General features: G+C 43.5%; 1 protein-coding gene across 1 annotated transcript in view; it reads left to right on the forward strand.

Annotated features, from left to right (window-relative positions):
* KCNN1 (potassium calcium-activated channel subfamily N member 1) overlaps window positions 1-21,976 on the forward strand; it is a 229,710-nt gene that overhangs the window by 38,202 nt on the left and 169,532 nt on the right. The window contains exon 3 of the mRNA XM_040417469.1: window positions 16,525-16,620. Coding sequence (XP_040273403.1) covers window positions 16,525-16,620 — 96 coding nt within the window. The remainder of the gene's footprint in view (window positions 1-16,524; window positions 16,621-21,976) is intronic.

The following is a 21,976-nucleotide window of genomic DNA, read 5'->3' on the forward strand; positions in this document are numbered from 1 at the left end:
TGGAAGCACTACGTGCAAACAAAGGGATATTATTCCATGTGATGACAAAATCCAGTTCAGGACTTATATCTAATTCTGAAGATTCTGATTCCACGTTTTAGATCTGACCCACATTAAACCCTATAAAAGGGAACTTGAAATGACACATTTTTTAATCCACTGATGAAGGAGCAAGAGGCTCCGAAATGCGTCTGGCGCTATCCTGTGTTATTTAACCAAAGATTCTCTGGTCCGGACCAAGTGAAGTAAAAGGTACCCCAAAAGAATAGCGCTTTATATCTTCAACTCAACCTCTGTGCACGAAGGTTTGAGGACGGACCTTTGATCACCTGATCTCCTTTGTGATCACGTGGTTTGGTCACGTGGCCACTTCAAACAGCGCGTGGAGATACAGGAACGAGTGCTGCAGCATATACGGCTCCCTGGCGGCGGCTGCCCCAGACAAGAAGAGACTACATACAAGAGGGGGGTAAGAGCCTCATATGATGCAAATATTATTTGTCCTCAGGAATGATGCTCAAAGGCAGGTAACTGCGATATTAAGTGAAACTACTATATTGAATAACACTGCCTGGAACGTTAATGTGGCACTGAACACTTACTGTGCAGCGTATCTTCATTTACATCGATCCTGCTGGATGCCATATTTTGTTACAGATATATATTCTGTTGGATTGAGAATATGAACATTGTGGCATTACTGTGGCACTGAATACTTACTGTGCAACGTGTCTTCATTTATATTGATCCTGCTGGATGTCACATTTCGTTACAGATATATTGGATATTAAATTCCCTCTTATATATACTGTTGGATTTGAGAATATGAACATATACAAAAAGATTAGTATATATATGGACTTTTATTACATCTTGATAAGCGACGACATCTATATTATAACTACAGAACAAACTAGTAAATCTTGATATACCATTGGATCAATAGGGGATGTATATGTGGTACAGCATCTATACTATATATGTGCTAAGCAAGAAGAATCTTGCCGTTTGACCTACCTAAATAGTGATATATATGCAGAGTGTATATGAGTTGGCCATATATTTAACTCCTGCCGTTTCTCATACACGATACATACAACCAATATAGAAAGCGCTTTATTGTGCATTGATTGGGCTTTTGCCGCTTTTTTATCTCTGGGGGGATTTCGTTTTCCATGTTTTTATCATATATTTATTTTATTTTGTGTTTTTAATATATATGTACCTAGTATGTATTTGATCAGAAAGGAGGAGTGAGGAGTTTTTTTACTTTAAATAGATTCTGTCTTTTACAGCACCAGTAGTGGGTGTTCCTTCCTTATTCTTTTTCTATGATTGGATTCTGGGTGATCCAAAAAGGCAGAGAATCCCTAAATATCCAATTTTCCGAGTGTGAGCCCCCTCATCTAATATCTATATCTCCATTAATTTTCTATTGTATTATCACTTATAATTTTCACTCATTTATCACTCATCATTTACACTACAGATTCTGTCTAACAATATATACATGTTGCCTATTGATTCTACATATAACATGCCTAGTTTAATCTGAAAAATAATGTTAAAAAGGTATTTCAATTTTAATGATTACATTTATTTCTTTAGACAATAGGTTGTTAAACAATTTTCTAATTCTCCCTAAAGAAAAAATAACGTTACAGCCCATTTTAGTCCTGTAAATTGCATCAGTAGGAGAGCTAGATACGACTAAACATGGTGTCAGTCATGTGAGTCATCCTGTGCCCTCACAAGTATCATGTGACCTGGCTTACAGTTAAAGGGGTTGTCTCATTTCGTCTTTACAAAGCCGAGACAAGACACCGCTCCAACCACCTCCCGGCCAGGAGACAGCAGACTACTCCGGTGTTCTGCCACTTTTCTATACCCGGACAAAAGTCTATACCCGGAAGTGATGTAGCTGCACCGGAAGTCACGTGGACGCGTTGGAATCAGCTGGAGGAGGGGGTGTGCGCGCTGTGCAAGCGCATTCGGCTAAAGTATAGTAATCTGGCAGACCGCCGCGAGCCCGTAATCTACATTAATTTGTACCCTCGCGGGCTCGCTTCGCTCGCCACGCATCGAGCTCGGCCTCGCTGCGCTCGGCATTTGCTATAACGGACTCTATGCCGCCATTGATAGTAAAGAAAGAATTGGATGGTAAAGAAAGAGATGGATAGTAAAGAAAGAGATGGATAGTAAAGAAATGGAGGGCTGGGAAAATGCAGGGGCGTTCTGCCAGATTAACATACTTTAGCCGAATGCGCTTGCGCAGCGCACACACCCCCTCCTCCAGCTGATTCCAATGCGTCCACGTGACTTCCGGTGCAGCTACATCACTTCCGGGTATAGACTTTTGTCTGGGTATAGAAAAGTGGCAGAACACCGGCACTCCGCTGTTTCAGTAGCTCTCATTGCCGTGCATGAGAGCTACAGAAACGGTGTATCACAGCAAGCTATGCTGTCTACCTAACTCAGAAACAGCATAGCTTGTTGTGCTACACTGTTTGAGTAGCTCTAATGAAAGGCAATGGGAACTACTGAAACAGCAGAGCGCCGGATCACTCTGCTGTCTCCTGGTCAGGAGGCGGTGTCACTACCAGAGCTTTGAGACGTTCTCACAGCTCTGTTTCTCCACCCCTGTGATGATGTCACTACCAGAGCTTGGAGGAGTTCTCACTGCTCTGTTTCTCCGCCCCTGTGATGAGGTCATTACTTTCTGTTTCCTTCCTTCCTGCTGTTCCTCCTATGTTTGATTTCTCTGCCTTTAAATCACGCCTCCTCCTTTTGTAGAGTGTGGATTATATTTCTCATTTGAGTTGTAGCTCTTGCTTGAGTATCTTCACTTGTATGCTATCTTTTCACTGGACCTTTGTTCTGCTGCAGCAAGTACTCCGGATATTGCCACCTGTCTTTGGATCCGTCTTCTCTGCTGCCGCAGCACCTTCAGCTAAGTGTGCAGACATTGTAGTGTATCTGTTTGTTTTCTGACCGGATCCGAGGCGACCACGGTTCCCTCCATATACTGAGCAGGGCACCGGTGGCGTGCCCCTTCCACTATTGTAGGGGTTACAGTGGTCATCAGTCTTAGGTACGCGGGCATGCCTCGTTCCACCATTAGGATCTGGGTATGTGCTTAGCAGCATAGGGAAAGCTTTGAGGGTCTGACAGGGGTCACCCTTTATCCTCCCTAATTTGGGTCCGGTCAGTGGCTCTATTTTCTGTGTATGCTCTAGTTGCTCACTTACAGCCGTGACATTATAATCCACCAAAACCGTCTTTTTTTTTTTACATGGATCCGCTTTCTGGCCTGGTTGACCGCATGCAGGGTCTTTCTTTGGAGGTAGCGGATCTCCGTCAATCTATGACTCAGCTTCAAGCATTGGGCTCTGCTCCGGCCCATGGAGTCTGTTGCGAGCCAAAGGTTTCACTTCCGGAAACGTTCTCCGGGGGCAGTGAGAATTTTGTTCGCTTCAGAGAGGCATGCAAACTCCATTTTTGCTTGTGTCCCCATTCCTCTGGTAATGAAGAGCAGAGGGTGAGGATTGCCATCTCCCTGCTCAGGGGTAATGCTCAGACTTTGGCATTTTCGCTGCCATCAGGGGATCCCTCCCTTCGATCCGTGGAAAGATTTTTTGTGGCCCTGGGGCAGATATATGATGACCCGGATCGTGTTGCGCTGGCCGAATCTAACTTACGTTTTTTATGCCAGAACAAACTGTCTGCAGAGTTTTATTGTTCTGAATTTCGGAGATGGGCAGCTGATTCAGGTTGGAATGATGCTGCACTCCGGAGTCAGTTCTGTCATGGTCTCTCAGAGAGATTGAAAGATGCGTTTGCTTTCCATGAGAGACCAACGTCCTTAGAGTCTGCCATGTCATTGGCAGTACGCCTTGACAGGCGTCTAAGAGAAAGAAACGAGACCTCTCTGTCCAGCCATTGTCAGTCTAGGGGCAGTGGTGCGGACTCATTCGGTGTGCAAGGGCCTCATCCTGTGTCGGTCCCCTCTGAGGAGGAGCCCATGCAGCTAGGTCGACTTGCCCCTGATAAAAGAGGATTTAGTCCTCAGAGTATGGTGTGTTTTTGTTGTGGGGGCATAGGTCATTTGGCAAATGTTTGTCCGTCTAGGAGATTCTTGAACTGTACTAAGAGCGATAATAAGAGAAAAACCTCAAAAGGTAAATCATCAAACTCTGCTTCATCTGCTACTTTGGGCAAAGTTGATGTAGGAATTGATGCTTTTCCTCTGACCTGCAGTTCCCGTTTTCTCCTGTCTGCCAGGGTGGAGCTAGAGAGCAAAGTCATTTCTTGTGAGATTTTTGTCGATAGTGGAGCGGCCGTCTATCTTATTGACACTCAATTTGTAGCCATGCATGGTTTTCAGGTTTGTACATTAGAAAAGGATATACCTGTTTTTGCTATTGACTCTGCTCCACTCTCACAGAGATCTCTGAAGGGCATTGTTCACAATATCCGGTTGGCTGTGGGTGACACTCATGTGGAGGATATATCTTGTTTTGTCCTTAACGGATTGCCTTCTCCTCTAGTTTTGGGGTTACCCTGGCTCACTAGACATAACCCCACTATTGATTGGCAAGGAAGGCAAATAAATGAGTGGAGTGACTTTTGTAGAGAGAATTGTCTCACAGCGACTTTTGCAGAGGTGTCTACTAAAACTGTGCCATCATTTCTCTCTGATTTCTCGGACGTGTTTTCCGAGAGCGGTGTTCAGGAGCTACCTCCTCACCGGGAGTTTGACTGTCCCATTAACCTCATTCCCGGCGCCAAGCTGCCAAAAGCACGCCTCTACAATCTCTCACAACCGGAAAGAATCGCAATGCGAACCTATATCTCCGAGAGTCTCGATAAGGGGCATATTCGTCCCTCAAAATCACCTGTTGCCGCTGGGTTTTTTTTTGTTAAAAAAAAAGATGGCTCTCTGAGACCTTGCCTAGATTTTAGGGAGCTGAACCGTATCACGATTCGCGATCCCTATCCCCTTCCTCTGATCCCGGACCTCTTCAACCAAATTGTTGGGGCCAAGGTTTTTTCCAAATTGGATTTGAGAGGCGCGTACAACCTGGTCAGGGTCAGAGAGGGGGATGAATGGAAAACGACCTTTAATACCCCTAACGGGCATTTCGAGAATCTCGTTATGCCTTTCGGCCTGATGAATGCTCCGGCCGTCTTTCAGCATTTTGTTAACAGTATTTTCTACCATTTAATGGGGAAATTTGTATTGGTGTATCTTAATGATATTTTGATTTTTTCCCCTGATGTTCAGACCCATCAGGATCATCTTTTTCAGGTTCTGCAGATTCTGCGGGAAAATAAATTGTACGCCAAGCTGGAGAAATGTGTTTTTATGGTATCAGAGATTCAATTTCTGGGTTTTCTCCTCTCTGCTTCTGGTTTTCGCATGGATCCGGAGAAGGTCCGTGCTGTACTTGAGTGGGAGCTTCCCGAGAATCAGAAGGCATTGATGCGCTTTCTGGGTTTTGCAAACTATTACAGAAAGTTCATTTTGAATTATTCCTCTGTTGTCAAACCCCTCACTGACATGACAAAAAAGGGGGCGGATTTTTCCTCTTGGTCGGAGGAGGCGCTTGCAGCTTTTTCTAAGATTAAAGAGAGTTTTGCGTCTGCTCCCGTCTTGGTGCATCCCGATGTTTCCTTACCTTTTATTGTTGAGGTGGATGCTTCCGAGGTGGGTGTGGGTGCGGTTTTGTCCCAGGGCCCTTCTCCTGCCAAATGGCGACCCTGTGCCTTTTTCTCTAAAAAACTCTCCCCGGCAGAGAAAAACTATGATGTGGGAGATAGGGAATTGTTGGCCATCAAGTTGGCTTTCGAGGAATGGCGCCATTGGTTGGAGGGGGCCAGGCACCCTATCACCGTTTTTACCGACCATAAGAATCTGGCATACTTGGAGTCGGCCAGGCGTATGAATCCGAGACAGGCCAGATGGTCTCTGTTCTTCTCCAGATTCAATTTTGTCGTTACATTCCGCTCTGGGATCAAAAATGTGAAGGCTGATGCTCTCTCTCTCGCTGTTTTCGGAGAGGAGGAAACTCCGAGGACCCGGGTCCCATTTTGGCGGAGGGGGTAGTTGTTTCTGCTCTATATTCTGATTTGGAGGCCGAGGTCCAGGCTGCCCAGACTGAGGCACCTGCCCGTTGTCCTTCTGGGAAGTTGTTTGTGCCTCCTGAGCTACGTCACAAACTCTTCAAGGAGCATCATGATACTGTTCTTGCTGGTCACCCCGGGAGTAGAGCCACGGTAGATCTCATTGCTCAGAGATTTTGGTGGCCGGCTCTTCGTAAGTCGGTGGAGGGTTTTGTGGCTGCTTGTGAGACGTGTGCTCGCGCTAAGGTCCCTCGTTCACGGCCTTCAGGTTCCCTTCTCCCGTTACCCATACCTTCCCGTCCTTGGACACACCTGTCCATGGACTTTATCACGGATCTTCCTCGTTCCTCAGGGAAGTCGGTGATCCTGGTGGTGGTGGACCGTTTTAGCAAGATGGCTCATTTCGTACCTTTCCCTGGTTTACCCAATGCTAAAACGTTGGCGCAAGCTTTTGTCGACCATATTGTTAAGTTGCATGGCATTCCCTCTGATATTGTTTCCGATAGAGGCACGCAGTTTGTGTCCAGATTCTGGAAGGCTTTCTGTTCTCGCCTGGGGGGTCGGTTGTCCTTCTCTTCTGCTTTTCACCCGCAGTCGAATGGTCAGACTGAGCGCCTCAATCAGAATCTGGAGACATATTTGCGCTGTTTTGTGGCAGAGAATCAGGAGGATTGGTGTTCATTTCTCCCTCTTGCTGAGTTTGCTCTGAACAACCGTCGTCAGGAATCTTCTGATAAGTCACCATTCTTTGGTGCATATGGGTTCCATCCGCAGTTTGGGACATTCTCGGGAGGGGCTCCTTCTGGTTTACCTGAGGAGGACAGATTTTCCTCGTCTTTGTCTACCATTTGGCAAAAGATTAAGAGTAATCTTAGAAAGATGAGTGAGAAGTATAAGCGTGTGGCTGATAAGAGACGTGTGCCTGGTCCGAACCTGAATGTGGGTGATCTGGTGTGGTTGTCTACAAGAAATATTAAACTGAAGGTTCCCTCCTGGAAATTTGGTCCCAAGTTTATTGGGCCTTATAAAATCTTGTCAGTCATCAATCCTGTTGCCTTCCGTCTTGATCTTCCACGGGTTTGGAAGATACATAATGTATTTCACAGATCTCTCTTAAAACCATATGTCCAGCCCACGGTACCCTCCTTTTTGCCTCCTCCTCCGATTTTGGTTGATGGCAATCTGGAGTTTGAGGTTTCCAGAATTGTGGACTCTCGCATTGTCCGCGGTTCTCTTCAGTACCTCGTTCATTGGAGGGGTTATGGTCCTGAGGAGAGGATGTGGGTTCCGGTGTCGGACATTAAAGCCACTCGCCTCATCAGGGCATTTCATAGGGCTCATCCTGAGAAGGTGGGTCCTGGGTGTCCGGAGTCCACCCGTAGAGGGGGGGGGGGGGGGTACTGTCACTACCAGAGCTTTGAGACGTTCTCACAGCTCTGTTTCTCCACCCCTGTGATGATGTCACTACCAGAGCTTGGAGGAGTTCTCACTGCTCTGTTTCTCCGCCCCTGGGATGAGGTCATTACTTTCTGTTTCCTTCCTTCCAGCTGTTCCTCCTATGTTTGATTTCTCTGCCTTTAAATCACGCCTCCTCCTTTTGTAGAGTGTGGATTATATTTCTCATTTAAGTTGTAGCTCTTGCTTGAGTATCTTCACTTGTATGCTATCTTTTCACTGGACCTTTGTTCTGCTGCAGCAAGTACTCCGGATATTGCCACCTGTCTTTGGATCCGTCTTCTCTGCTGCCGCAGCACCTTCAGCTAAGTGTGCAGACATTGTAGTGTATCTGTTTGTTTTCTGACCGGATCCGAGGCGACCACGGTTCCCTCCATATACTGAGCAGGGCACCGGTGGCCGTGCCCCTTCCACTATTGTAGGGGTTACAGTGGTCATCAGTCTTAGGTACGCGGGCATGCCTCGTTCCACCATTAGGATCTGGGTATGTGCTTAGCAGCATAGGGAAAGCTTTGAGGGTCTGACAGGGGTCACCCTTTATCCTCCCTAGTTTGGGTCCGGTCAGTGGCTCTATTTTCTGTGTATGCTCTAGTTGCTCACTTACAGCCGTGACAGGCGGTCGGAACTGTGTCTCATCTCTCCTCAGTAACGGCGAGATGAGACAACCACTTTAACTGCCCAGGTATCTAACAGGTGATTAGTAGTGTATTGAGGAGCAGAACATATACACTATATACAGTACTACTACCTGAAGCAGCACCTCATGTCTGTCAGTGTAGAGGCAGATCTCTGTGTGTGCTGTTTTTTTTTTTTTTTACACTAAGCTTTATTAACAACATGACAACATCACTTAGAGACAGGTAGCCATTTTAGTAATCACTACATACAGGCACACAATGATATAGATACTGTAATAACTACAATAAATTCATGATTCCACCACTAGTCCTATTTACTTATCACAGAATTGTGTCCCGTGTGCTGACCTTTCGCATGTATGTCATGTAACACTGATTACTGACTGTCAGGGTGTAAAGTGTCACATGACTAATGTTGTTTCAGTTAGACAATGGATGCAATATATAGTACTAATACATGTGCTGTACCATTCTTCTGCATGTAGGGGTCATCTACCTGATATAAGAAAGGTATGTATGCAGATTTTAAATACATGTACATTTGAAAAATGTATGATTTTCTATTATATAAACAAATTAATTAAACACAATAAAAACCAGAATACCCCTTTAACTCTTAGGATGCTTTCACACAGTCAGTGTTTGGTCAGTAATTTAAATCAGTGATTGTGAGCCCAAAGCAGGAGTGCAGGTTACACAGAGAAGAAAAGGTATAATGGAAATATTTAGACCTGCTCTGTGTTTTGGATCAGTACCTTGTTTTGGCTCAGAATCATTGATGAAAACCACTGATCAAATACTGACTGTGTGAAAGTGGCCTTATTCTGGCACTTGACTCTCAGATCATAAAGTCCTAGCTTAGCAACCAGTCAGGTTCTACCTTTCATTTTCCAAAGGAGCCCTGAAAAATGAAAGGTGGGATCTGAATGGTTGCTATGGTGAACTAAGACAGTATTCCTTTAAACCAGTTTTGATCAATCTTTCCCATTGTGTTATGGTATGTTGCTGAGGTTTAAAGAGTTCTTTATTTTTTTTTACTTATTTATTTATATAATAGGAAATCATCCAGTTTTCTAATATACAGTGCTGCCCATAATTATTCATACCCCAGGCAAATTTTGACTTAAAGTTACTTTTATTCAACCAGCAAGTAATTTTTGGACGCAAAATGACATAGGTGTCTCCCAAAAGATAATAAAACGATGTATGAGGCATTATTGTGTAAAAAAAAACATTTCTCAGCTTTAATTTACATTTGAGCAAAAAGTGTCTAGTCCACAATTATTCATACCCTTCTCAATAATCAATAGAAAAGCCTTTATTGGCTATTACAGCAATCAGACGCTTCCTATAATTACAGACCAGCTTTTTGCATGTCTCCACAGGTATTTTTGCCCATTCATCTTTAGCAATGAGCTCAAAATCTTTCAGGTTGGAGGGTCTTCTTGCCATCACCCTGATCCTTAGCTCCCTTCACAGATTCTCAATTGGATTCAAGTCTGGACTCTGTCTGGGCCACTCCAAAACGTTAATGTTGTTGTCTGCTAACCATTTCTTCACCACTTTTGCTGTGTGTTTTGGGTCATTGTCATGCTGAAATGTCCACTGGTGCCCAAGGCCAAGTTTCTCTGCAGACTGCCTGATGTTGTCGTTGAGAATCCTCATGTATTGCTCTTTTTTCATGGTGCCGTTTACTGTGATTAGGTTCCCTGGTCCATTGGCTGAAAAACACCCCCAAAGCATTAGGTTCCCACCACCATGTTTGACAGTGGAGATGGTGTTCTTTGGGTTGAAGGCTTCTCCTTTTTTACACCGAATGAAGAAACATCATTGTGACCAAACAATTAAATTTTTGTTCCATCTGACCATAACACAGAAGACCAGAAGTCTTCTTCTTTGTCCAGATGAGCTTTTGCAAAGGCCAAGCGAGCTTTTGTATGCCTTATCTGGAGAAGCGGCGTCCTCCTTGGTCTGGATCCGTGGAACCCAGCAGTGTGCAGTGTCCGTTGGATTGTCTGCCTTGAGACATTGCCACCAGCAGAGCCCAGATTCACCAGGATGGCCTTGGTGGTGATCCTTGGATTCTTTTTCACCTCTCTAACTAACCTCCTGGCCAGCACAGGTTTCACTTTTGGCTTCCGACCACGTCCTCTGAGATTTTCCACAGTGCGGAACATCTTGTATTTTTTATTAATACTTTGCACTGTAGCCACTGGAACTTGAAAACATTTAGAAATGGCCTTGTAGCCATAATGCGCAGCCGCAGGTCCTCACTGAGCTCCTTTGTCTTAGCCATGACTGTCCACAAACCAACTGCAGAGAGCTGCTGTTTTTCACCTGTTTAGTTGATTAAAACACCTGTTCCCAATTAATCAGGGTAATTAGGATGCTTTAGAACAGCTTGGACTATTTGGAATGGTATAGAACTTTTGATTTTCCCACAGACTGTGACAGTTTGTGAAGGGTATGAATAATTTTGGACTGGACACTTTTTGCTCAAATGTAAATAAAAGCTGAGAAATATTTTTTTTTCCACAATAATGCCTCTTGTACATCATCTTATTATCTTTTGGGAGACACCTATGTCATTTCCTGTCCATAAATTACTTGCTGGTTGAATAAAAGTCAAAATTTGCCAGGGGTATGAATAATTATGGCCAGCACTGTACATGTAATTAGAATTTGCGGTACATACCTTTCTTATATCGGGCTGTTGACTTCTATGTGCAGTAGAATGGTGTAACTCGTATAGCAGTCTTGTTAATGTACGTGCATTACCTAACTGAAACATGGCGTCAGTCATGTGACATCATACACCTGTAATTTCTGACATTCAGTAAACAACAGTGTTACATGATGCACATATGCTGGTTCAGCACACAGAACACATCCATGTCCAAGTAAATAGGACTAGTGGTGGAATCATGGGTTTTTATTGTGGTTATTACAGTAACTACAACACTGTGTATATTTAGTTGGTGGCCTGTCTCTATGTGATGTTGTAAAATGTCTGCCAGTCTATAGGTGATTTTATCATGTTGCTACTAAAGTTTAGTGTAAAAAAAGAACCAACAAACAATGCACAGAGTTCTGCATCTACACTGACAAACATGATGGATACTGCTGCAGGTAGTAATTTTGCATATACTGTATTTGTTCTGCTCCCTAATAGACTACTATTCACCTGTTCGATACCTGGGCAGCTAACTGAGTACCAGGACACATGATACTTGTGAGGCTTAGGCTACTTTCACACTGGCGTTTTGGTTTCCGTTTGTGAGATCCATTCAGGGCTCTCACAAGCGGTCCAAAACGGATCGGTTTTGATCTTATTGCATTCTGAATTGATAAGGATCCGCTCAGAATGCATCAGTTTGGCTCCATTCCGCCTGCATCCTGCTTTGGAGCCTGGATGCTTGCAGCGTTCTGGTGTCCGTCTGACGAAACTGATCCGTCCTGACACACAATGTAAGTCAATGGGGACAATATGGCACAATATTGTGACGGATCCGTCCTCCATTGACTGTCAATGGTGTTCAAGACGGATCTGTTTTGGCTATGTTAAAGATAATACACGGATGCATGCGGTTGTATTATCTGAACGGATGCGTTTGTGCAGATCCATGACGGATCCGCACCAAACGCGAGTGTGAAAGTAGCCTTACATGACGGCTCACATGACTGACACCATGTTTAGTCCTATCCAGCTCTCCTATGGATACTTTTTACAGGACTAAAATGGGCTGCAGCATTTTACAGGACTAAAATGGGCCATACCATTTATTTTCTAAAGGAAGAGATTACTACTTTTTGGATATAATAAAGATCTGTGAGCAATATTTTAAATAGATGTATAATAAAAAAAATTTAACATCCTATTCTTTAAAAAAATAAATGTAATCATTAAAACTGGAATACCCTTTTAATTAATCTCGATTATTTCTGCAAATATTTGAAGAATAACTGTGTAGAGTTATTACTTCTATGGCATTTCTTTTCGAAGCCCAATTGGTTGATGCAAAGTTATCTAGGGACCCAGTGTTTGTAGAATAAATGGAGAGGAGAAAATTAGTAATTCAAATGAACCTTTTCCGGTAATTTATGTATTTCTCATTCCTAAAGATGTGTTAAAATATACAGCATGAAAAGTTCATATACTGTATATACAGAATCAATCCTGGATTGCCCTAGAATCCTATATTTATCCACATTTGTTTTGGTAAAATGCTGGTAAATTGTACGTATCTAAAACTGGACTAAATAAAAAATCATATTTGTATGGTAATAGTGGTTAAAGGGATTGTCTGAGATAACTAAAAATGTGACACAAGCCCCCAAATGGTGTTATACTTACCTCTTACTCGCGCCGCTGGTCCTCCTGCCGCTGCTTGTTTGCACACTGCAATGACACATGACTTCTGCAGGCAATCACTGTCTTCAGTGGTATGTATACTGCTAAGGACAGTGATGACCTGCAGCGCTCACATGCCATACACCTGCACATCACTGCGCACATCACCATCACTGTAAGGATCTATAGTGATTCAGATTTGATTTTACAATTTATCTCAGACAATCCCTTTAATTCCTTTAATTTACTTAAGACATATGCCTCAAACTTCCCTTTCATATACAGGGGGGATTTGGCATTTCTGGGGCCTCAAGCAAATTTATATCTGAGGGACCCTTTTGCACCGCTAAGCTCTGCTCTGTGGCACAGCTAGGCTCCATTCCATTGCACTGCTAAGGATGGGTTAACATAACATTTTTACCACACGTCTAACGTATAAATTTTTTTTTTTTTTTAAATAACCCTATATGTAAACGGATGCCATACAGTAGCATCCATTCACCATAGAGTTCCATTGTAAAAAACAAACAAAAAAAACATACGTTAATGTATACATTTTTTTTTATTGGACTTTGCTGGATAGAAAAGCCTGGTGTGCTGTGCTTTTGTATCCTCCCCCCCCCCCCCCCCTTCCCCCACAACATATAAGTTAAACGGATAGCAAAAACGTGATGTGAACCCACCCTAAGCTCCAACCCATCACACCACTAATATGACCTCTTATGTACCCAACATACAGTATGATGCTCTCTTATGTGCCCCCAACACAGTATGACTCTCCTTCTGTCCCCCCCATACAATATGAGGCCCCCTACATGTACTCCTCACATAGTATATTGCCCCCTGCTGTGCTCCTCTTACAGTATAATGCCCCTTACATGTGTCCCCACATGTGGGAGTACCACCCTTCTATAGAGGGCAACATACTTAGACTACTTTCACACTAGCGGTTTTTGTGGATCCGTCATGGATCTGCAAAAACGCTTCTGTTACAATAATACAACTGCATGCATCCGTCATAAACTGATCCGGTTGTATTATGTCTTATATAGCCAGGACGGATCCGTCATGAACACCATTGAAAGTCAAAGGGGGACGGATCACTTTTCTATTGTGTCAGAGAAAACGGATCTGCCCCCATTCACTTACACTGTGTGTCAGGACGAATTTGTCTTGCTTGCAGCATTATTCTGTCTGCAATGGGAGCGCAACCAAACGGAACGAAATGCGTTTGAATGACGGATCTCAATAGCAGAATTGAAAACGCTATTGTAAAAGTAGCCTACAGATGCAGCAGAGTTAACAGTCACAGGCATAACGCATTAACTAGATGTGATAACTCATCAAGTGTAACCGTGAAAGCTGCTACATCTGTAGAAATCCTCATTTTAATTCTTAATGAGTTACAGGGAACTCACTCATGAGCTAAAAGTAAGTGGTTGCTGAGAACCAACATCATAATCATTGCAGCTCAGGCCTGGAAAAGAGTCAAATCTACCTGAGAAGAGTCAGTTATTGAGGATCTTCTGCTCTCCCCACATGCTGATGATTCCTAAGGAGAAACCTGCCAATCACCAGTAGAAAGGCGAAGAGAGCAGAAGATCATAAATGACTGAGTCTTTTCAGGCAGCCATGACTCTGTTCTAGGTTCTCGGCAACCCGCGTGACACATTGCTGAAATCAGTGTGTCTGTAACTACCGATACTTTATGCTGCCATCATTGAAAGCTGCATAAAACTGATAAAGGGTTCCCTTTAACTAAACAATGGCAAAAAACTTTGAACTGACTTTTCAGTGGCTTTTGTGACATGATATCACATACACGTTTAGAACTGCTATAGTAGATCTGTATAGTGTACTGTGACGAAATGCTTACAACCACCACCACATTTCCGAGCTGCCTTCAACTTCAGTACCAATGGTTTTGTAACATTCATTTTAAAAAATGCGTTTACTGTAATTTATTTTGCACCACTAACTTTTTTGTAATTGCTAAAAAAAAAGAGTATTTTTGCTTTTATCCTTTAAAAAAACCTACTCTGTACTATATATATACACTGCTCAAAAAAATAAAGGGAACACTTAAACAACACAATGTAACTCCAAGTCAATTACACTTCTGTGAAATCAAACTGTCCACTTAGGAAGCAATACTGAGTGACAATCAATTTCACATGCTGTTGTGCAAATGGGATAGACAACAGGTGGAAATTATAGGCAATTAGCAAGACACCCCCAATAAAGGAGTGGTTCTGCAGGTGGTGACCACAGACCACTTCTCAGTTCCTATGCTTCCTGGCTGATGTTTTGGTCACTTTTGAATGCTGGCGGTGCTTTCACTCTAGTGGTAGCATGAGACGGAGTCTACAACCCACACAAGTGGCTCAGGTAGTGCAGCTTATCCAGGATGCGAGCTGTGGCAAGAAGGTTTGCTGTGTCTGTCAGCGTAGTGTCCAGAGCATGGAGGCGCTACCAGGAGACAGGCCAGTACATCAGGAGACGTGGAGGAGGCCGTAGGAGGGCAACAACCCAGCAGCAGGACCGCTACCTCCGCCTTTGTGCAAGGAGGAACAGGAGGAGCACTGCCAGAGCCCTGCAAAATGACCTCCAGCAGGCCACAAATGTGCATGTGTCTGCTCAAACGGTCAGAAACAGACTCCATGAGGGTGATATGAGGGCCCGACGTCCACAGGTGGCGGTTGTGCTTACAGCCCAACACCGTGCAGGACGTTTGGTATTTGCCAGAGAACACCAAGATTGGCAAATTCGCCACTGGCGCCCTGCGCTCTTCACAGATGAAAGCAGGTTCTTACTGAGCACATGTGACAGACGTGACAGAGTCTGGAGACACCGTGGAGAACGTTCTGCTGCCTGCAACATCCTCCAGCATGACCGGTTTGGCATTGGGTCAGTAATGGTGTGGGGTGGCATTTCTTTGGAGGGCCGCACAGCCCTCCATGTGCTCGCCAGAGGTAGCCTGACTGCCATTAAGTACCGAGATGAGATCCTCAGACCCCTTGTGAGACCATATGCTGGTGCGGTTGGCCCTGGGTTCCTCCTAATGCAAGACAATGCTAGACCTCATGTGGCTGGAGTGTGTCAGCAGTTCCTGCAAGACGAAGGCATTGATGCTATGGACTGGCCCGCCTGTTCCCCAGACCTGAATCCAATTGAGCACATCTGGGACATCATGTCTCGCTCTATCCACCAACGTCACGTTGCACCACAGACTGTCCAGGAGTTGGCAGATGCTTTAGTCCAGGTCTGGGAGGAGATCCCTCAGGAGACCGTCCGCCACCTCATCAGGAGCATGCACAGGCGTTGTAGGGAGGTCATACAGGCACGTGTAGGCCACACACACTACTGAGCCTCATTTTGACTTGTTTTAAGGACATTACAACAAAGTTGGATCAGCCTGTAGTGTGTTTTTCCACTTTAATTTTGAGTGTGACTCCAAATCCAGACCTCCATGGGTTGAAAAATTTGATTTCCATTTTTTTTATTTTTGTGTGATTTTGTTGTCAGCACATTCAACTATGTAAAGAACAAAGTATTTCAGAAGAATATTTAATTAATTCAGATCTAGGATGTGTTATTTTTGTGTTCCCTTTATTTTTTTTGAGCAGTGTATGTAATATAGAGCTATATCTGTAGATAGCAGCATATTATGCATGTAAAGTTTACTACTGAAGTTTTCAGTCAGCGAATATCCTTCCATTGACAACTAGTGAGACTGTGGCTCACTGGTACAGTTTCTGCCCCTTATACAGCAGTTCCTGGATTTCAGACCCCAAGAGACAATCTGAAAGAAGATACACATTAAAAGATACAGCTACAGAGGTATCTCCAAACTCTACCAGAATGCTGCAGAGGGAATATCAAAATATTGTAGTATTTAATTGTATTTATGCTGAGCGTGAGCGTTCATTCATTTTAATATATATTTTTTTTTTTTAGGAATCCTCATACTCATTTGCACTGAAATGCCTTATCAGCCTCTCAACTGCTATCCTACTTGGACTCATCATCATGTACCACGCAAGAGAGATCCAGGTATTTGATTCTACTATCTTAAAGAGTTACTAGTCCTGATGCTCACTCGCTGGATCAGAACCATCAAAAATATCCTAATAAAGGATGACTTTGGTCATGAATTGTTTCACGTTTAAAGTAGAGAAAGCTCGTCAGTGTAGCACTGTAGTATTTAAACGGGTTTTCCACGCATTTGAAAAAAAATACAAGCATTCCTTGGACCTGTTGAAGAAAGATTGTTTAGTTAATATTTAACTGTCCGTGCCACCAGTGCTGTTGTCCTTGCTGTACTTGGACAGGCTGTGAGCCCTTCCCCATCGCATTTATGTGCTTTTTTCCTGTTCAGCTGCACAGTATAATAAACATTGGAGGCGCAGTGCGCCCCCCCAACACCCCAGTATAATAAACATTGGTGGCGCAGTGCGCCCCCCAACACCCCAGTATAATAAACATTGGTGGAGCAGTGCGCCCCCCCCCCAACACCCCATTATAATAAACATTGGTGGCGCAGTGGGCAGTGCCAGTGAGGGTTAAAAAAAATAATAATTAACTCACCTCCTCCAATTGATCGCGTAGCAGCCGGTCTCCTGTTGTTTCTTCAGGACCTGTCAAAGGACCTGTGGTGACATCACTGTGCTCATCACATGATCCATCACCATGATAATGGACCATGTGATGAGCTCAGTGACGTCACCACAGGTCCTGAAGAAAGAACAGGAGACCGGCAGCTACGCGATCAATTGGAGGAGGTGAGTACATTTTTTAAATTTTTTTTTTAACCCTCATTGGCACTGCCCACTGCGCCACCAATGTTTATTATACTGGGGTGTTGGGGGGGGCGCACTGCGCCACCAATGTTTATTATACTGGGGTGTTTGGGGGGCGCACTGCGCCACCAATGTTTATTATACTGGGATGTTGGGGGGGGCGCACTGCGCCACCAATGTTTATTATACTGGGGTGTTAGGGGGGGCGCACTGCGCCACCAATGTTTACTATACTGGGGTGTTGGGGGAGGGCGCACTGCGCCGCCAATGTTTTTTATATTGGGGGGGGGGCGCACTGCACCACCAATAAAGATAACTGACCTGTTAATACAAATACAGGAGGCGGGTGCCGGAATCAAATAGCCGGCACCCGACCTAAAAAGTCTTGTCGCCATTTGTAAATTCTAAGTCACATTGGCGACCATTTTGGTCGCCATCTGGAGCCCTAAGTTATTAATATCAAAGTGAGCGTGGCTATCAAATTGGCGCACATTACACCTAATTTATTGTCCTCTTATCGGCAGAAATGGCTCAAATTGTTGCGGACAATTAACCAACTTATGTGGTATTGGTTTGTGTAAAAATTTGCAGTTATGGCAGAAAAGAAAAAAAACAACTCGTCATGGGAACAAGTGATAGGTAAGTATTAAAACGAGGACGATATAATCGAGCTAAACAACTGGGTTTCGTCAGAAAATTTACATTCAACAAAACCAAAATAATGAGAGAAACGTCCTGAGTCTGAGACAAAAGTCGCAATTTACCACTAGAAATGTTGCTAAAATGTTTAAAAAGTTGCAAGTGCGGTCTGGCAGGGTGGCTGAAATAACACATTTCTGTTTAAAAAAGTCGCATTTTAGTGCTTTTGGCGTCAAAATTTTGCAATTCAAGAAAAATAGGCGAATAATCAATTTTAGATTTTAAAAAGTCAAATTTTGAAAGTGGCGAGCTCCTTTTGATATATGAGGTGAAACAAATCACCACTTTTCATTTGTAGTGCTAATATTTTACTTTTTGTGGCGCAAATTACACCATTATTGATAAATGTCCCTTCATGTGTCAGCTTCTACAAAAAAACTAATGGTACAACAGGACAACCACTTTAAGCCCCCCAACCCCACTGATCAGCTAAAACAGAGTTCAGCAAAGCACAAAATGAAGGTAGTGTTTTGCAGAGGGTTGGCCACTTGTGAGGGTTGTTTTTCAGGCTAGAATGCAGCTAGGGCTGAAAACGTGGTCTTCAATCTTGGCCTTATAACAAGATTCACAGTTGTAGTCACAATGTAACCTGAATTAGAGCAGGTTGAAGCTGCATATTGTTGCTGTCACTTCAGCCTGTATGAGGAGGGGAGGTAGACAAAGAGGTAGTGTGTAGGGAGTGGAGGAGGCTCACAGACCTTTCTCCTGTCCCTGTATGAATTTAGAAATTAACCCTTCATTTTATCTCCCTTCATTATCAGAGAGCATACTTGCTCTATGATTATCACATATGATAAGGGTCTTTTTTTTCTTATTCAAAAAAGGAGTGAAAAGATGAACATTTACTGGTAATCCCTTAGATGCTGCAGTTAATGCTGATCCTGGAACCTAAGTAGTTTTACATTAAAATAATAAACAACAATGGCTGGCTCACATGAATTTGCACATAATTACATTATTTAAAGGGTTTCCAGGCTGACATTATAGATGTAAAATTGTCACCTGAATTTAACTCTGCATTTCTTTTATTTAAGTATGCCCCCGTATTCGTGTAATTTTAACTTTTATTATATGAAAATGAGCCTCTAGGAGCAGAGAGGGCATTGCACCTGCTCCTAGAGGCTCCACTCGCCCACCTCATTTCCACGTCCTTCTGTCATGATTGACAGGGCCAGGCCAGCGTTGGTTCTCCTGCTGCCCCGTCTGCCGTGTAAATCTCGCGCATACTTAAATAAAAGAAATGCAGAGTTAAATTCAGGTGACATTTTCACATCTATAATGTCAGCCAGTTTAATTGGCGTCACATAAACTCTTTAATATTTTAATTAATAAAAAATACACCTATATAAAAAATAAACACATGATTCCACAAAACCACATAATTTAAAAACACTAAAATACAATTCATCTCATTTATTTCATGAACCAAGTCCCTTTGATGTGGAGCTCATGCATGTATTCCAATATAAAAGTAAAAATAGGAATAAAAAATGTGATTAATGTAAGAAACAGTTTCCTCATTAGGCTACTTTCACACTAGCGTTCGGGGCTCCGCTTGTGAGCTCCGTTTAAAGGCTCTCACAAGCGGCCCCGAACGCATCCGTACTGCCCCAATGCATTCTGAGTGGATGCGGATCCGCTCAGAATGCATCAGTCTGGCAGCGTTCAGCCTCCGCTCAGCAAGTGGACACCCGAACGCAGCTTGCAGCGTTCGGGTGTCCACCTGGCCGTGCGGAGGCAAGCGGATCCGTCCAGACTTACAATGTAAGTCAATGGGGACGGATCCGTTTGAAGTTGACACAATATGGCTCAATTTTCAAACGGATCCGTCCCCCATTGACTTTCAATGTAAAGTCTGGACGGATCCGTCTGAACAACTTTCACACTTAGAATTTTTTCTAAACTATAATGCAGACGGATCCGTTCTGAACGGATCCAAACGTCTGCATTATAGGAGCAGATCCGTCTGTGCAGACAGCAGACAGATCCGCTCTGAACGCAAGTGTGAAAGTAGCCTTAATTGTTACGTTCCAGACGTGTGATTAATAGTTTTAGTTCTTATTTGATAGTAAAGTCATATCCACACAGTTCGCTAGGTTGGATAATGCTCTGTAGTGCTTCGTATATATCAATGGTAACGTGAACCACGTACTGCCCCGTATTAAATGGCTCGTTTATCATGTAGATATAAAGCTATAATGTGAAGCTCATAGTTTGTTTATCCGGCATGTGGTATAACTGTAACTCACGTATCCACAATAGATCAGCGTTGTTGTGCTCTCACCCGGTCTCTGGTTACGTTGTTCTCTATTGTATCGCTCCTTCACTGAGCGTCTTTTTGCGCATGCACATTGAGTTCACCGGGGCGCCAAATTGTTCTCCAACCGTGCGCTGTATTCTGGATGGATATTCATTTACACTGTCCGAAGCGGTAATGCAACCAGATGTGTTTCGGAACACGTAGTTCCTTCCTCACTGGTAAAAAGGCAATAGATGACTGCTGGGACCGAACAGCCTGCTTTTAAACCGTTTGTGGTAAATGTTAATCTATGGACTGGATCATGCTAAATCCATCTTAATTAATTTGTTAAAATGTCACTGGATACTCTCATTTCATGAATGGTCTATATCGATATTCATATAAAATAAAGATGGAAATAGGAAATGAAAAATAGTATAAAAGTAATCATGTTAGTATACGTTAAATGGATATCACCTCCATTCATCATGGACATATGTAGCCATATATGACAGTGTGCACAGAGGCCAATACTTCTCACACCGTCTACTAGCGTATTGTATATCTATATGGATACCTATACCCAAATGATCACACCTATATTGTTTCTTGGTGTATACATGTTCTTTTATATTGTCAAAAACATCTTTTTATTCATACATATCAGTACACGTTATTGAATAAAATAATAATACGGACAATAATGTGGTTTGAAATAATGGTAATCCCTCCAAAATAAAAATAGAAATAAAAGTAAAAATAAGTATGAAAACAAACATAAAAATAGAAATAAAAATGAAAATTATTTTTATTTCAATTTTTATTTTTGTTTTCGTATTTATTTTTATTTTGGAGGAAGTACCATTATTTTAACCGCTTGCCGCCACGCTAACGCCGAAAGGCGTCATTGCGGCGGCTCCCCCAGGCTACGCTAACGCCAATAGGCGTCATCTCGCGTGAGCCGAGATTTCCTGTGAACGCGCGCACACAGGCGCGCGCGCTCACAGGAACGGAAGGTAAGAGAGTTGATCTCCAGCCTGCCAGCGGCGATCGTTCGCTGGCAGGCTGGAGATGTGTTTTTTTTAACCCCTAACAGGTATATTAGACGCTGTTTTGATAACAGCGTCTAATATACCTGCTACCTGGTCCTCTGGTGGTCCCCTTTGTTTGGATCGACCACCAGAGGACACAGGTAGCTCAGTAAAGTAGCACCAAGCACCACTACACTACACTACACCTCCCCCCCCGTCACTTATTAACCCCTTATTAGCCCCTGATCACCCCATATAGACTCCCTGATCACCCCCCTGTCATTGATTACCCCCCTGTCATTGATCACACCGCTGTAAAGCTCCATTCAGACGTCCGCATGATTTTTACGGATCCACTGATAGATGGATCGGATCCGCAAAACGCACACGGACGTCTGAATGGAGCCTTACAGGGGCGTGATCAATGACTGTGGTGATCACCCCATATAGACTCCCTCATCACCCCCCTGTCATTGATCACACCCCTGTAAAGTTCCATTCAGACGTCCGCATGATTTTTACGGATCCACTGATAGATGGATCGGATCCGCAAAACGCACATGGACGTCTGAATGGAGCCTTACAGGGGCATAATCAATGACTGTGGTGATCACCCCATATAGACTCCCTGATCACCCCCC

This window comes from Bufo bufo, chromosome 2 (genome assembly GCF_905171765.1).
Source record: "Bufo bufo chromosome 2, aBufBuf1.1, whole genome shotgun sequence".
Taxonomy (NCBI): Eukaryota; Metazoa; Chordata; class Amphibia; order Anura; family Bufonidae; genus Bufo; species Bufo bufo.